We start from the raw sequence: 18,077 nt of genomic DNA, 5'->3' as shown, positions 1-18,077 counted from the left end.
TATTGAGTACATTGTTACATTCTTTTAATTCCAAATCCATAGATATGTACAGGTTATTCCATGGTCAGAAATACATAAATATACAGTATAATATAGCATATACAAATCTGTAATAAAACAAAACTGTAATGAAATAAGCTTATTTCTCTAGAAACATCCAAACGTAAACAATTGTGTATTTGCATCTTAGGCTATTTTACAAAGATAATAATGACAGATAAAACCAATGCCATAATGGCGATGGACCGCACGATGGATGATGCGGGAAGCAGAGACCAGCAGCCAAGATCGTGCCAGTTGCGCGTGCACATCTGTAGCGTATCATACAACAGCAGTGTGGAGTAGCACTGTACACGCGCAAAGACTGGTTCGTTCACACGGACTGTTTACCAAGAAAGTACTGTATCGTTCCTCATCTCTTTGATAGTTTGTAAGCAACAGTGCAAAGCTGGAGGAACCAACTCAACAACCGCAACAGCAGTTGCCATGGACCGGGACAGAGAGACAGCCTCCCCCCTGGACCGACGAACTAGCCGAGATGTCCCGGCATATCTACACCCGTCACCGGGCTAGCGACGGACTCCAGAAGGTAAAGTGCCGCGTTATAGGAGATACTGTACACGCTGTTCTTGGTCCCTGACTCCCTGACAAAAACACTGGACTTTTAAATCCAACTGAGGTGATGTGTTTTACGTTTATGTATTTAGGACTATCCTGGGAGGTCAGTGTCGGACAACAAAGTGTTCTCCACTGCACCAAAATGGGGGAAACATTCTCTATGGGGCTACCTTCAGAAAGTTGGTTACAGGGGAAGAAAAATGTCAGCTTCTATCCTTGAGTAATGTTGTCTAAATATTTCCTTATTGATAGGCTACAGTAGTTTATTTATTTTCTCACATTTGTAAAACAACTCTCAATAATGCAAGGTACAGTCCAGCCCAGTGTTTCCTAAGTACCCCAGGGATACTTGGCCTATCCACAGGGTGTGCTTGAGAAGACTCATGAGACCATAGACTTACTTGTAAAATGCATGAAGGGGAATTCAAGAGTGTTCTGGGCAGAGCAAAATGTACTTGGTGGTACAGTAACCAAAAAAGGTTAGGAACCACTGGTCTAGCCGACTAAACTCAACTCCACGATTTACAATGGAGTTGAGCAGCGACTTGTGTGAGCGGACTGGAGCTCCGATGTCACATAAAATTAAGGTTTTATAAAAAACAAAACGACTGATTTCAGCATCTTTTCTTCATTTTTTGTGACGTCGGAGCTCCAGTCCGCTCACGCTAGTTGCCATTAACTCCATCCTAAATTGTGGAGTTGAGTTTAATCGGCTAGGTACAGTCATAGCCTCCCTACTGTATGTGATGGTTACTGATGTTCGGTGTGAAGTTTTGCAGGTAGGGTGTGTGAATCTGATTTATGTGGTTTGAAATAGGGTATTTAATAATTCATCCATATAGCTGGAATCCAATTATGAAGGGCAGACTGACTGAACACATGACCTAGTTTCACAGCCTTATATCAATATGTTACATACAACAGCTTACATATTCAACATCTTACAGCATATAGTCAAGTCAACATGTGATAAACTGTAAATATTCTAACAACGGCACAATTGTTTTTAAGTTAGGCAGAAATGAAACGGGATGCAGTTGTATTTTCCCTCTCCTTAGTTCTTATGAAAGGTCTCTAGCTGAGCTAAAGCCTAGAGGCATTCGTTTGGGGAGCCAGTGAAAGTCTTTAGGTCTCAGCCAGGAGTCTACACCGTCACACCCAGAAGTCTACTGGATGGAAATGCATACAGTATGTTTTGGCTTTGCCCAGCCATCTGACGACAGTCACCTGATCACCTGAGGCCCCAGATGCTGGAGTCAGATAGGGAGTTCCTGAAGGTGCCCTTGTTGTGGTGCTGCAAAGTGAGAGTGACAGAGTGACTTATGTGATTTGGCTGTGCCCACCAGGTGAACAGAGGGACTTACTCCAGACGCAGTCGGCTGAAGAGGAGTGACGGCAGCACCACCTCTACCAGCTTTATCCTCAGACAGGTGAGAGAAACTAGAAAAACAACATTACTACACAATTACAAAGCAATTACTATAGATCACTATGTAACAACGTGATATCACAATATTGTTACGAGAATAATTACAGAATTACTACACAGGAACAAAAATTGTATCAGGGTTGTCCAAAACTAGGCTATACACTGTATTACAGCACCACTATCATGCCTCTATAAACCCCGTTAGTTATATTTGCTGCTAGGTTTTCAGCAATGAATGCTCTTGTAACCAACTGTCAGTTGTGTTATCCAATTAACAGTTGTCAGTTGCGTACTGTCTGTACTAGACCCCTAACAAATGTGGGTCATCCTGTGCAAAATGTATTGTCTGAATGAAACATTCTGAATGGTTAAATTATTCTGGGAGAAGAGAACAGTGAACACACTTAACAAAACAGGTGTTGCTTCAACATTGGGTTGTCACCTCTGTTGCCTGCTGAGCCAGTGGCTTTGATTTGAGTGTGATTTGGAATTCACTGTCTTCTCATTATCACTGTATTCACTCTCTGTATTCACTACCATTCATGTATCATTTATTATGAATGAGTGAGACATATTGTTCTGGACATAGTCATAGTTGTCGCAGCACCTGTGTTCAACTGTATAACAAATGAAAGTATAACAAATGCAAAAATAGTCCTAAAATGATTATTCAGTAATACAGAGAGGACCATTTTCTGCTGGACTGTGACATCCAAAGTAATGGGTTGCCTAGGAAACTGGACTCTGTCAAGGCTATTCAGCATTACAAGGACATCTTAATGTTATTGGCTTCTGCTTCTCTCTCTCTGTCAGGGGGCTTGCCTATCACATGCTAGCGTGCGTGTGTGTAGGTGTGTGCGTGTGTTTGCACGTGCATGTAAGCTGTGCACATATTAAAGCTTAACAAATCAGCTCCAAATCAGCATGGCAGATTTGCTTATGACACTTATGACTTATGTTGTGATGGCTGTTATGTCTTATGTAGCTGTTATAAAGGCTTTATGAATGTGTACATGCATAAGGATGTGTTTAATGTACTTTATATGTAGGTCACTGCAGTCATGAGGGAATTTATTGTTTGAATGGTTACTTTGCATACTGTGATATTTCAGGTCGCAGCTGCGGTCTGGATATGCAGAGTCTCAGTCTGCCTCATTCTATGTTCACTATACCCTTCTTTTAAACGATACACTATTAATCATTTGTCTTTTAATTGGATGTAGGCACAGTTTGTTCAGTTTTCACAGTTTATTCCTCTCTCAAACGGTAAATGTTTATCCAATTAGGTCCTGAAGACGCATCTCATGCTGTGTGACAATAATACATTTGTGCCTGATTGAAGCATATTTTTAGAGGGAAAATACAGTTTCTCACAAGTCATCTAGGTACACAAGGCGCGCGCACGCACGCGCGCACGCACGCACGCACGCACGCACACACACACACACACACACACACACACACACACACACACACACACACACACACACAGCTCCTACACTACCGCTTGGCTGACCTTCCTCAGTTTGTCCTCATAAGAGTATATCGATGGATGTAGAAACAACATCTGCCCTGAGTGAGTGTTAAGTGTATTTATTCAGTGCATCTATCCAGTGCATCTATCCAATCTACTTAAAGGTATAATATGGGATCTGGGAATCTGTTCAATCGTCATTTCAATGCTGCCGTTTTGCTGGGGAAAACCCCCATATTGAAGTTTTAAGGTTTTAAGGTTAGAGAAGGATGAGCATATGATCATGGGCATGGCATAGTGGCAAGAGATCCAGATGCGTATCTTGGGTGATCTTACAAATTTTCCCTATTCTTATTCTGTGCTTGTCCTTCGGGAGCCAGCCTGTTCAGACCAGGGTTGTTCTGGGTCACTCCTGTCACTGTCAGTGAGCTATGTGTTTGGATTTAATCTCTTTACAGACAAGAGTGGTGGCTGGAGAGTGTTAAAGGGATACTTCGGGATTTTGGCAAGGAGGCCCTTTATCTTCTTCCCCAGAGTCAGATGAACTTGTGGATACCATTTTTATGTCTCTGTGTCCAGTTCGAACAAAGTTAGAGGTAGTTTCACGAGCCAATGTTAACTAGTGTTAGCACAATGACTGGAAGTCTATGGATATCTGCTAGCATGTACACTACCGGTCACTACTTTTTCTTTATTTTTACTATTTTCTACATTGTAGAATAATAGTGAAGACATCAAAACTATGAAATGACACATATGGAATCATACAGTAACCAAAAAAGTGTTAAACAAATAAAAAATATATTTTATATTTGAGATTCTTCAAATAGCCACCCCTTGCCTTGATGACAGCTTTGCACACTCTTGTCAATCTCTCAACCAGCTTCATGGGGTAGTCACCTGGAATGCATTTCAATTAACAGGTGTGCCTTGTTAAAAGTTCATTTGTGGAATTTCTTTCCTTCTTATTGTGTTTGAGCCAATCAGTTGTGTTGTGACAAGGTAGGGGGGTATACAGAATATAGCCCTATTTGGTAAAAGACCAAGTCCATATTATGGCAAGAACAGCTCAAATAAGTCAGGAGAAACGATTGTCCATCAATCCTTTTAGACATGAAGGTCAGTCAATACGGAACATTTCAAGAACTTTGAAAGTTTCTTCAAGTGCAGTCGCAAAAACCATCAAGCACTATAATGAAACTGGCCCTCATGAGGACCGCCACAGGGAAGGAAGACCCAGAGTTACCTCTGCTGCAGAGGATAAGTTCATTAGAGTTACCAGCCTCAAAAAAGAAATTGCAGCCCAAATAAATGCTTCACAGAGTTCAAGTAACAGACACATCTCAACATCAAATCAAATGTATTTATTTAGCCCTTCATACATCAGCTGATATCTCAAAGTGCTGTACAGAAACCCAGCCTAAAACCCCAAACAGCAAGCAATGCAGGTGTTGAAGCATGTTGGCTAGGAAAAACTCCCTAGAAAGGCCCAAACCTAGGAAGAAACCTAGAGAGGAACCAGGCTATGAGGGGTGGCCAGTCCTCTTCTGGCTGTGCCGGGTGGAGATTATAACAGAACATGGCCAAGATGTTCAAATGTTCATAAATGACCAGCATGGTCAAATAATAGGTCTGGGACAGGTAGCACATCCGGTGAACAGGTCAGGATTCCATAGCCGCAGGCAGAACAGTTGAAACTGGAGCAGCAGCACGGCCAGGTGGACTGGGGACAGTAAGGAGTCATCATGTCAGGTAGTCCTGAGGCATGGTCCTAGGGTTCAGGTCCTCTGAGAGAGAGAAAGAAAGAGAGAAAAAGCGAATTAGAGAGAGCATACTTAAATTCACACAGGACACCGGATAAGACAGGAGAAGTACTCCAGATATAACAAACTGACCCTAGCCCCCTGACACATGAACTACTGCAGCATAAATACTGGAGGCTGAGACAGGAGGGGTCAGGAGACACTGTGGCCCCATCCGATGATACCCGGACAGGGCCAAACAGGAAGGATATAACCCCACTCACTTTGCCAAAGCACAGCCCCCACACCACTAGAGGGATATCTTCAACCACCAACTTACCATCCTGAGACAAGGCCGAGTATAGCCCACAAAGATCTCCGCCACGGCACAACCCAATCCAGACAGGAAGATCACATCAGTGACTCAACCCACTCAAATGACGCATCCCTCCTAGGGACGGCATGAAAGAGTACCAGTAAGCCAGTGACTCAGCCCCTGTAATAGGGTTAGAGGCAAAGAATCCCAGTGGAAAGAGGGGAACCGGCCAGGTTCAACTGTTCAGAGGAGACTGTGTGAATCAGGCCTTCATGGTCGAATTTCTGCGAAGAAACCACTACTAAAGGACACCAATTCAACGGCTCAGACACAAGAGGCATGTGGCAGGGTCTACAGTCAATCACGGACTACAGGAAGAAATCCAGCCCAGTCACGGACCAGGATGTCTTGCTCCCAGGCAGACTAAATAACTTTTTTGCCCGCTTTGAGGACAATACAGTGCCACTGACACGGCCTGCAACGAAAACATGCGGTCTCTCCTTCACTGCAGCCGAGGTGAGTAAGACATTTAAACGTGTTAACCCTCGCAAGGCTGCAGGCCCAGACGGCATCCCCAGCCGCGCCCTCAGAGCATGCGCAGACCAGCTGGCCGGTGTGTTTACGGACATATTCAATCAATCCCTATACCAGTCTGCTGTTCCCACTTGCTTCAAGAGGGCCACCATTGTTCCTGTTCCCAAGAAAGCTAAGGTAACTGAGCTAAACGACTACCGCCCCGTAGCACTCACTTCCGTCATCATGAAGTGCTTTGAGAGAGTAGTCAAGGACCATATCACCTCCACCCTACCTGACACCCTAGACCCACTCCAATTTGCTTACCGCCCAAATAGGTCCACAGACGATGCAATCTCAACCACACTGCACACTGCCCTAACCCATCTGGACAAGAGGAATACCTATGTGAGAATGCTGTTCATTGACTACAGCTCGGCATTCAACACCATAGTACCCTCCAAGCTCGTCATCAAGCTCGAGACCCTGGGTCTCGACCCCGCCCTGTGCAACTGGGTACTGGACTTCCTGACGGGCCGCCCCCAGGTTGTGAGGGTAGGCAACAACATCTCCTCCCCGCTGATCCTCAACACTGGGGCCCCACAAGGGTGCGTTCTGAGCCCTCTCCTGTACTCCCTGTTCACCCACGACTGCGTGGCCACGCACGCCTCCAACTCAATCATCAAATTTGCGGACGACACAACAGTGGTAGGCTTGATTACCAACAACGACGAGACGGCCTACAGGGAGGAGGTGAGGGCCCTCGGAGTGTGGTGTCAGGAAAATAACCTCACACTCAACGTCAACAAAACTAAGGAGATGATTGTGGACTTCAGGAAACAACAGAGGGAACACCCCCCTATCCACATCGATGGAACAGTAGTGGAGAGGGTAGCAAGTTTTAAGTTCCTCGGCATACACATCACAGACAAACTGAATTGGTCCACTCACACAGACAGCATTGTGAAGAAGGCGCAGCAGCGCCTCTTCAACCTCAGGAGGCTGAAGAAATTCGGCTTGTCACCAAAAGCACTCACAAACTTCTACAGATGCACAATCGAGAGCATCCTGGCGGGCTGTATCACCGCCTGGTACGGCAACTGCTCCGCCCTCAATCGTAAGGCTCTTCAGAGGGTAGTGAGGTCTGCACAACGCATCATCGGGGGCAAACTACCTGCCCTCCAGGACACCTACACCACCCGATGTTACAGGAAGGCCATAAAGATCATCAAGGACATCAACCACCCGAGCCACTGCCTGTTCACCCCGCTATCATCCAGAAGGCGAGGTCAGTACAGGTGCATCAAAGCAGGGACCGAGAGACTGAAAAACAGCTTCCATCTCAAGGCCATCAGACTGTTAAACATCCACCACTAACATTGAGTGGCTGCTGCCAACACACTGACACTGACTCAACTCCAGCCACTTTAATAATGGGAATTGATGGGAAATTATGTAAATATATCACTAGCCACTTTAACTATGCCACTTTGTTTACATACTCATCTCATATGTATATACTGTACTCGATACCATCTACTGTATCTTGCCTATGCTGTTCTGTACCATCACTCATTCATATATCCTTATGTACATATTATTTATCCCCTTACACTGTGTATAAGACAGTAGTTTTGGAATTGTTAGTTAGATTACTTGTTGGTTATTACTGCATTGTCGGAACTAGAAGCACAAGCATTTCGCTACACTCGCATTAACATCTGCTAACCATGTGTATGTGACAAATACAATTTGATTTGATTTGATTTGATTTGAGACTTGCTTGGGCCAATAAACATGAGCAATGGACATTAGACAGGTGGAAATTTGTCCTTTGATCTGGAGTCCAAATTTGACTTTGTGAGATGCACAGTAGGTGAACGGATTATCTCTGCATGTGTGGTTCCCCCCGTGAAGGATGGGGGAGGAGGTGTGATGGTGTGGGGGTCCTTAGCTGGTGACACTGATTTTGCTTCATTTAGAAATCATGGCACACTTAACCAGGATGGCTACCATAGCATTCTGCAGTGATATGCCATCCCATCTGGTTTGGGCTTAGTGGAACTATCATTTGTTTTTCAACAGGACAATGATCCAACACACCTCCAGGCTGTGTAAGGGCTATTTTACCAACGAGGGTGATAGAGTGCTGCGTCAGATGACCTGGCCTCCACAATCCCCCGGCCTCAACTAAATTGAGATGGTTTGGGATGAGTCGGACTGCAGAGTGAAGGAAAAGCAGCCAACAAGTGCTCAGCATATGTGGGAACTCCTTCAAGACTGTTGGAAAAGCACTCCAGGTGAAGCTGGTTGAGAGAATGTCAAGAGTGTGCAAAGCTATCATCAAGGCAAAGGTTGGCTATTGGAAGAATATATTTTGATTTGTTTAACACTTTTTTATTTACTACATTATTCCATATGTGTTACTTCATAGTTTTGATGTCTTCACTATTATTCTACAATGTAGAAAATAATTTAAAAAAATAAAAAACTTGAATGAGTAGGTGTTCTAAAACTTTTGACCTGCAGTGAATCTGCTAACGAACTAGAGAGGTTTGAGAGTAATAAGGGAAGGATGGAGTGTGTCTGAGGTTTAAGAGAGGTCGAATGAGGAGAAATACTCAAGCTAGAGAAAACAGTCAAAAGAGAGAGGAAATGTGGGCGGATAGATATTTAAGGTGAAATGTTACAGCAGCGTTTATTGCGTTTTTTCCCTCATCCCCAGATGGTATATTTAGCTTCCTGTAGACAGATGTTCAGTGTTGGGTTCATGATGGGATAGTCATAGAATTAGAATAAATAATTCCAATTCTATGGGAATAACGTGTTCCAATCTGACCTTTGACCCTGACTGTGTCTCTGGGTTCTGTCCCATGGTCAATTCTCATTTTTTGGTCTCAAACCCCCCTCTTTACTGAAATACAGGAAAGGGGATGGACAGGCAGCTGTTTACAGACCAAAATAAACTGCAAAATAATCTTGCAACCTTCCAATATTTTATGAGATAATCCCATTCTATGTGGTTTTAGGATAGTAGGCTGGCAGCACTCAGAGAGCAGCTTTAGTTGATCTGAGGTGGTATTATTGAGTCATAGACTGAATGAACAGTAAGTAGTTCCACCATCCACATCACTGTCTGAGTCTGTCTGACAACCAACCAGTTTTATGACTGTACTGTATAACTGTATTTAAAAGATGTATGTACAGTATCAGTTCTTCAGTTTTGTTTAGTAGTGACTCACAAGGTGCCCAAGCAGTAAAAAAAAACACTTGACCAAGTTGGGGTCAATAAAGTACTACTCGACTCTTCTCTATTCTCTGCAGCTCCTTCGCTTAATTCAGTAGTGACTCAACACCCCCCCCATCTCTGACACTTTGAAAACTTCTGCACTAGGATGAGATAATTCATCAATATACACTGAACAAAAATATAAACACAACATGTAAAGTGTTGGTCCCATGTTTCATGAGCTGAAATTTTTTTCCCAGAAATCTTCAATACGCACAAAAAACAAATCTCCCACATTTTTTTTTACATCCCTGTTAGTGAGCATTTATCCTTTGCCAAGGTGCTGAGGAGTATTTTTGTCTGTGATGAAGCCCTTTTGTGTGGGGAAAAAAATTCTGATTGGCTGGGCCTGGCTCTCCAGTGGGTGGGCCTATGCCCTCCCTGGCCCACCCATGGCTGCACCCCTGCCCAATCATGTGAAATCCATAGATTAGGTCCTAATTAATTAATTAAAATATACTTATTTCCTTATATGTTGCATGTACATTTATATTTTTGTTCAGTATAGTTCTAGGAACTGGACAGAAACTTCCAGCCATGATTTATGCCCGGGGCTCCAAGGTTAAAGCCATGACTGTCTGAGTTGGGACGGGAGTCTTCATATTTAGACATTTTAATTGAATGGCTTTTACATTCATTCACCTCTGAAATAAATCTCATTTTGGGATGAAAGCTAAGCAGCGAAGCTTGTCTGAATCCGCTGAATGCTGTCTGAGATTTAATTGCCTTTCTAAATCACAATAATGTGTCCAAATGGCACCCTTTTCTCTAAATAGTGCACTATATACGAAATAGGGTACCATTTGGGATGTAGACAATGCCTTTAACAAAGCCATCTGGTTAGCCTATTTTTTCAGTTATAGTAGCAGCAGCAACTATAGCAAACTGATTATACAAGATGCTGATTTCTGGTTAATCCCTTTTATGTAGGTCGCCTGGCTGAACTCTGGAGCAGTTCATTTATGAGTCACTTCTTCATGAAGCATTGGAAACAGCTCTCCCACTTCTCACCCTTCTCCTCTCCTCTTCTCACACTACCAGTACCAGTCCTTCAACAGCAAATCCTAATGGTTCATGACCTTATTACTCAAGAACCTTTTATAAAGACTTATCTCAAAGTCAGAGGAAGAGGGTCTTATACTGGCTGACACCAGACATCAGCCAGAGTCTGCTGCTTAAGCCAGGCAAAGAGGGTCTGCCAATGTCAGGCACAGGAGGTTGTTGGCACCTTAGTTGGGGAGAACGGGTTCGTGGTAATAACTGGAGCAGAATCAGTGGAATGGTATCAAACACATCAAACACATGGTTTTCAGGTGTTTGATGTCATTCCATTTGCCCCGTTCTGTACATTATTATTATTTCATTGAACCTTTATTTAACTAGGCAAGTCAGTTAAGAACACATTCTTATTTACAATGACGGTCTACCCCGGCCAAACCCGGGCCAATTTTGCACCACCCTACGGGACTCCCAATCACGGCCGGTTGTGATACAGCCTTGAATCGAACCAGGGTGTCTGTAGTGACACCACTGAGGTACAGTGCCTTAGATTGCTGCGCCACTCGGGAGCTCCAGCAGCCTCCACTGATGTCAGAGTGTGCTGTACGTGTCTAGGAGATGAGTTTGCTGTACTCTTAGAAAATGGTGCTATCTAGAACCTTAAAGGGTTCTTCAGCTTTCCCTATTAGAGAACCATGTTTGGTTCCAGTTAGAACCCTTTTTGTTTCCAGGTAGAACCCTTTTGGGTTCTATGTAGAACCCAAAAGTGTTCTACCTGGAACCCAAAAAGGTTCTACCTGGAACTAAAATGAGTTCTTTAAAGGGTTCTCCTATGTAGACAGCCAAATAACCATTTTAGGTTCTACATAGCACAATTTTTTCTAAAAGTGTCACTAGGTCAATTTGGATCTGTGGGATGAGTCTATGGGATAAGCTTCAGTAACTAGGACAGTAACTTGTTACATCACAGTGAGCCTGCCTCTTAAGATCTATGGCATGAGTCTTTTCTCTGCTAGCTAGGACAGTAACTGTTTACAGCACAGTGGGTCTGTGTCTGTCTCTTAGGATCTGCAGTGATGCAGTTGCCAGCCGGGCTACACAGCTGTACTGTACATAGACATCTCATTGAGTACAATGACGTCAAAAATGTTTTCTGGTGGAAAACTTCCATATCTAATTTTGTACCCTTATTCAGATGAGAAGTAGATCAATTGTAGTGCAGTCAGCTATTTAGGCAGAGTGTCAGCTCTTGGTGCAGCTGGGTCTCTCTCCCTCCCTGGAGACCTATAGTGCACTAGTGCTCTCTGCTGCCTGATTCTAGATACTACTGAACATAGGCCATATAATTTCTCATGCCTTAAAATACTGTACCTTGACTCTCATTCTAAGTCATAGGTGTTTTTAGCGATTCTTTATATTCTATCTATTATTTTTTGTATAAATACACACATTACATGAAGCTTCCCATACTGATGGTATTAGATGAGGCCAGTCCAGTGAAGATGATGGGCTACCACTAGGTGAGAAAGCACATAGAAGGGATGAACACCCTTCCCCCTTCCCATTACTGAAGCCTCAGGGGTTTACTGTAGAGGTCAGGGGATGTGGAAAGGATGAACCCTCTTCCTCTCCATTATCATAAAACAGGGTTGGTTAGGAGAGAGTCAAACCTGTCCTAAAAGGGGGTTGGGTATTCTATTTATTTTACCTTTATTTTAGCAGGGAGTCACCATTGAGATCAGTGTCTCTTTTTCAAGGGAGCCATGCATATACAATTTTATAGAACAAAATTCAATACAACATAAAACAAGTCAAATACAGCATGACACAAATTGCACAGATAACATAAATATACAGTACATTTGGAAAGTATTCAGACCCCTTGACTTTTTCCACATTTTATTGCGTTACAGCCTTATTTTAAAATGGATCAAATAAAAAATGTTCCTCATCAATCTACACACAATACCCCATAATGACAAAGCAAAAACGGTTTATTTTTTATTTATGCAAATCTATTAAAAAGAAAAAACAGAAATAGCTTATTTCCATAAGTATTCAGACCCTTTGTTATGAGACTGGAAATAGAGCTCAGGTGCATCCTGTTTCCATTGTCATCACTTATTTTTTCACACCAATTGGTAGTTACAGTCTTGTCCCATCGCTGCAACTCCCATACTGACTCGGGAGAGGCGAAGGTCGAGAGCCAAGCCTCACTGCTCGCTTAACCCGGAAGCTAGCCACACCAATGTGTTGGAGGAAACACCGTCCAACTGGCGACCATGTCAGCATGCATGCGTCCGGTCCGCCAGAGGAGTCGCTACAGCCCGGCCGACCAAACTCTCCCCTAACCCGAACTACACTGGGCCAATTGGTCGCCGCCTCAATTGTATGACACAGCCCAGGGTTTGTAGTGACACCTCTAGCACTGCGATGCAGTGCCTGATACAGCTATGCCACTCGGGAGGCCCCCTTAAGATGTTTCTACAACTTGATTGAAGTCCACCTGTGGTAAATTCAATTGATTGGACATGATTTGGAATGGGACACACCTGTGTCCCACAGTTGATAGTGCATGTCAGAGCAAAAACCAAGCCATGAATTGTTCGTAGAGCTCCGAGACAGGATTGTGTTGAGGCACAGATCTGGGGAATAGTACCAAAAAATGTCTGCAGCATTGAAGGCCCCCAGAACAAAGTGGCCTCCCTCATTCTTAAAATGGAAGAAGTTTGGAATCACCAAGACTCTTCCTAGACCTGGCCGCCCGGCCAAACTGAGCAATCAGGGGAGAACGGCCTTGGTATAAGGCACTGCATCGCAGTGGTAGAGGCGTCACTACAGACCTGAGTTCGATCCCGGGCTGTATCACAACCGGCCGAGATCGGGAGTCCCATAGGGCAGCGCACGTTTGGCCCAGCATTGTCTGAGTTAAAGCTTAAATAAAAAATGGCATCCAGGGGTTTAAAAGTAAAGGCAGCTGCACTTTGATAAATAGTATCACCATAATCATTAACAGCTAGCAAGGTTGATTGCACAATCTGCTTCCTGCTGACTAGAGAGAGACAAGATCTGTTTGTGTAAAAAAAACTCACATTAGTTTCTTAACAAGCTCATTCATATTCTTTTTTAAACAAATCATTGTCAATCCAAATACCAAGGTATTTGTAATGCAGAGACTCTTTCGATTATAGAACCATCCAATGAGTGAAGATATAATCCATCTGAGACAATCTTATGAGAACTTGAAAACAACATGTATTTAGTATTAAAGCACAAGTTTTAAATCAGTAAAGGTTTCCTACATAGTTGCAAAATGGGACTGTAGCCTTGTGACAGCTAGGTCAGCAGCTGGGGCAATTGCTTACATAATAGTATCATTGTAGCGATCTTTGTCCTCCTCGGATGAGGAATAGGAAGGATCAGACCAAAACTCAGCGTGGTAAGTGTCCATGTTAATTTAAATAAATAAACTGAACACTGCAATAACCAAAAAAACAACAAAGAGAGAGAGAGTGAACGAAATGAAACAGTTCTGTAAGGTGAAGACACACAAAACAGAAAACAACTACCCACAAACACAGGTGGGAACAGGCTACCTAAGTATTGTTCTCAATCAGAGACAACGATAGACATCTGCCTCTGATTGGGAACCATACCAGGCCAAACACAGAAATACAAAACTTAGAACAAAAACATAGAATGCCCACCCCAACTCACGGCCTGACCAAACCAAAAATAGAGACATAAAAAAGGAAGTAAGGTCAGGACGTGACAATCATATAGATGAAATGTACAACTTTTAACAGATTGACCAATAGCATTTGTATAAATAGTGAAAAGAACAGGTTCTAGAATCAACCCCTGCGGAACACCGTTACTTCAAGAAATTCTGACTTAACCACATCAATCACGATGGCCTGAGTTCTGTCACTTAGATAATCATGAAACAAGAGAAGGCGTTAGAGCCCAGGCCAATCGAGTACAACTTGTTCATTAAAATGGCATGATCAAAGAATCAAATGCTTTTGTTTGTCCACAAACAAGGCAGCACAATTCATTTTAGCATCTAAAGCATTCACAAAATGATTAACAACTAATGTGGTTGCTGTGTTAGTGCTGTGCCCTGGACTAAACCCAAATGGATTTATATTCAAAATGCTATGCTCAGATAAAAAAGAGTTAAGTTGTTTATTTACCAAGGATTCAGGAATCTTAGCTAGACATGGAAGCCTGGAAATGTGACAATAATTATCAAGATCACTGCTATCCCTGCCCTTGTGGAGTGGCATCACATAAGCTGTTTTCCATACTTTTGAAATATCTATGGGTTACTGAGCCAGCAATGAGGGGGCAGCACACTTGAGCAGACCCAGCTCCAATTGGTCAGTCCTTGTGGATTTCTTGGTATTTATAGCAAGCAAGGCATCAATGACTTACATTTCTGTGAATTGCTGAAATGCAAAAACTTGACTACCATTTAACGAGTCAATCTACAAAATTTCAGAATTTGCATTTTGCCCACAGTCCCCGCCGTTCAATGAGATGTTGTTGAATTCGTTTTTTAAAGGTAATTTTGCTGTTTGCTTGAGTAATTGGAAATGGAAGGGAGTTTCATGCGATCATGGCTCTCTAAAAAATGGTGCGTAGCCGTGACTTGGGGACTGTGAAGAGACCCCTGGTGGCATGTCTTGTGGGGTATGTATGGATGTCTGAGCTGAAGGTTAATTGATTATGCAGGCAATCTGGAATTTTCATCACAGTAATATTTCTCATAAAAACTAGAAGAGAAGCAGTTACTCTCTTGTCAACCATCAAACAGGAAAGGCTGGCATACATGTTGTTGATGTAAGTTATGTATGTAGGGTTAAGGCCAAGGCGTGGTGCTCTGTTTTGAGCCAGCTGCTGCTTTGCTAGGTCATTCTTTGCTGCACTATATTACCAGACAGTAATCAAGATGGGACAACACCAGAGCCTGAACAACTAGTACAGTGGATTTGTGTCAAAAACGCAGAACAGCTTCCTACTTGTTAGATATTACTGCACTGTCAGCACTGTCAGCATTTCGCTACACTTGCAATAACATCTGCTAAACATCGCATGTGTATGTGACCAATAAAATTTGATTTAATTTGATTTGATTCAACTTGCTCATTGATTACACCCTTTATGTACAACTCCAGTTGAGGTTCAGGTCTTAATGTTTTGAACCAAATACAATGCTTTTAGTTTTAGATGTATTTAAGAACAGCTTATTATTAATCACCCATTCTGATACTGACTGGAACTCCTTATGTAGAATTTCAGTGAGCTCACTGGCTTTGGGTGCTGACATGTAGAGTGAGGAATCATCCGCATACATAGTCATTATAGTATAGTGTTAGACCAGTGGCAAATCATTTAGAGAAACAAAGATCAATAACGGGTCCAAGGCAACTGCCCTGAGGGACACTGCACTGTACATATCTGATGTTTAGTGCTGAGCGATTAGTGATTTTTGAGGGCGGGTCAGTTTCGTTTCTATTAAAAAATAACGGTTTTCTATTTCGTACATTAATGCATCATGTGGGAGGAACGCTGTAACAACACAGAAAAAAATCAACTAATAAAAGTCACATGATGGTAGTGACTGGCCATTAATGCTTAAAACTTGATTTTATTTAACCTTTATTTAACTAGGCAAGTCAGTTAAGAACAAATTCTTATTTACAATGACGGCCTACCAAAAGGCCTCCTGCGGGGACGGGGGCCTGGGATTAAAAATTAAAAATAAATCAAATATAAATATAGGACAAAAAACACATCACAACAAGAGACAACAACACTACATAAGAGACCTGAGACAACAACACACCAAGGCAGCAACACATGACAACGAAGCATGGTAGCAACACAACATGACAACAACATGGTAGCAGCACAAAACATGGTACAAACATTATTGGGCACAGACAACAGCACAAAGGGCAAGAAGGTAGAGACAACCATACATCACACAAAGCACCCACAACTGTCAGTAAGAGTGTCCATGATTGTGTCTTTGAATGAAGAGATGGAGAAAAAACTGTCCAGTTTGAGTGTTTGTTGCAGCTCGTTCCAGTCGCTAGCTGCAGCGAACTGAAAAGATGCTCGACCCAGGGATGTTTGTGCTTCAGGACCTTTAACAGAATGTGACTGGTGTTGTATGTGGTGGAGGGCTGCAGTAGATCTCAGATAGGGGGAGTGAGGCCTAACTTACAGTATGAACCATCATGTATTCACATTACTTTAATAAAATATTTCAGTTGTTGTGTATATTACATTTGTTTTATTTTCTGACTTTATTATTTAATTCCAAGTATTCATCTCGTCTCTATAGAGCTGCTGCCTATGCTGTCTGACAAAATCACAATTTTAGTAGTTCTTCAAAGTAAATAAGGCATAATTTTATGGCTGCTGAATACCAACTGTCAATCACTTAGATAATGTATTTTCAGGATACCTCGCAAAGCATCTGATTTCTGTCCCTCTCGATCGGGCGTTCTCTCTTTTCTCTGTCTCCGTGTCTTCTCCACACAGACCAGACAAGTTGTCACGATTTTCTGTATGGGAAAGAGAGTCGGACCAAAATGCGGCGTGTAGATTGCGATCCATGTTTAATAAACAAACGTAAAACACGAATCGATACAAACACTACAAAACAAAGAACGTAATGAACGTAACGAAAACCGAAACAGCCCTATCTGGTGAAAACACAGAGACAGGAACAATCACCCACAAACACACAGTGAAACCCAGGCTACCTAAATATGGTTCCCAATCAGAGACAATGACTAACACCTGCCTCTGATTGAGAACCATATCAGGCCAGACATAGAAATAGACAAACTAGACAATCAACATAGAGTGCCCACCCAGCTCACGTCCTGACCAACACTAAAACAAGGAAAACACACACGAACGATGGTCAGAACGTGACAGTACCCCCCCTCCAAGGTGCGGACTCCGGACGCACAACCTAATCCTATAGGTGAGGGTGTGGGTGGGCATCTCTCCGCGGTGGCGGCTCTGGCGCTGGACCCCACTCCATAATAGTCTTAGTCCACCTCCTTAGCGTCCCTAGATAGGTTACCCTCCTTAATGACAGCTCGGGACAGAGGGGCAGCTCGGGACAGAGGGGCAGCTCGGGACAGAGGTAGCTCGGGACAGAGGGGTAGCTCAGCACTGAGAGGAAGCCCAGGCAGGTAGTTGGATCCAGCAGATCCTGGCTGGCTGGCGGTTCTGGCAGACTAGCGGATCTGGAAGAGTCTGGTTGACTGGCAGATCTGGAAGAGTCTGGTTGACTGGCAGATCTGGAAAAGTCTGGTTGACTGGCAGATCTGGAAGAGTCTGGTTGACTGGCAGATCTGGAAGAGTCTGGTTGACTGGCAGATCTGGAAGAGTCTGGTTGACTGGCAGATCTGGAAGAGTCTGGTTGACTGGCAGATCTGGAAGAGTCTGGCTGACTGGCAGATCTGGAAGAGTCTGGCTGACTGGCAGATCTGGAAGAGTCTGGCTGACTGGCAGATCTGGAAGAGTCTGGCAGCTCTGGCTGCTCCATGCTGACTGGCGGCCCTGGCGGCTCCATGCAGACTGGCGGCCCTGGCGGCTCCATGCAGACTGGCGGCCCTGGCGGCTCCATGCAGACTGGCGGCCCTGGCGGCTCCATGCAGACTGGCGGC

At 43.4% G+C, this 18,077-nt stretch overlaps 1 protein-coding gene across 1 annotated transcript in view; it reads left to right on the top strand.

Annotated features, from left to right (window-relative positions):
* Positions 1 to 303: 303 nt before the first annotated feature.
* Positions 304 to 18,077, top strand: part of LOC139400789 (voltage-dependent L-type calcium channel subunit beta-4-like) — a 54,054-nt gene continuing 36,280 nt past the window's right edge. Inside the window, exons 1-2 of the mRNA XM_071145438.1 lie at positions 304 to 589; positions 1,965 to 2,048. Coding sequence (XP_071001539.1) covers positions 539 to 589; positions 1,965 to 2,048 — 135 coding nt within the window. The 5' untranslated portion in view covers positions 304 to 538. The remainder of the gene's footprint in view (positions 590 to 1,964; positions 2,049 to 18,077) is intronic.

Source organism: Oncorhynchus clarkii, chromosome 3 (assembly GCF_045791955.1).
Source record: "Oncorhynchus clarkii lewisi isolate Uvic-CL-2024 chromosome 3, UVic_Ocla_1.0, whole genome shotgun sequence".
Taxonomy (NCBI): Eukaryota; Metazoa; Chordata; class Actinopteri; order Salmoniformes; family Salmonidae; genus Oncorhynchus; species Oncorhynchus clarkii.
Note: the sequence above shows the minus strand (reverse complement) of the source record. Positions and strands in the feature narration are given on the sequence as shown.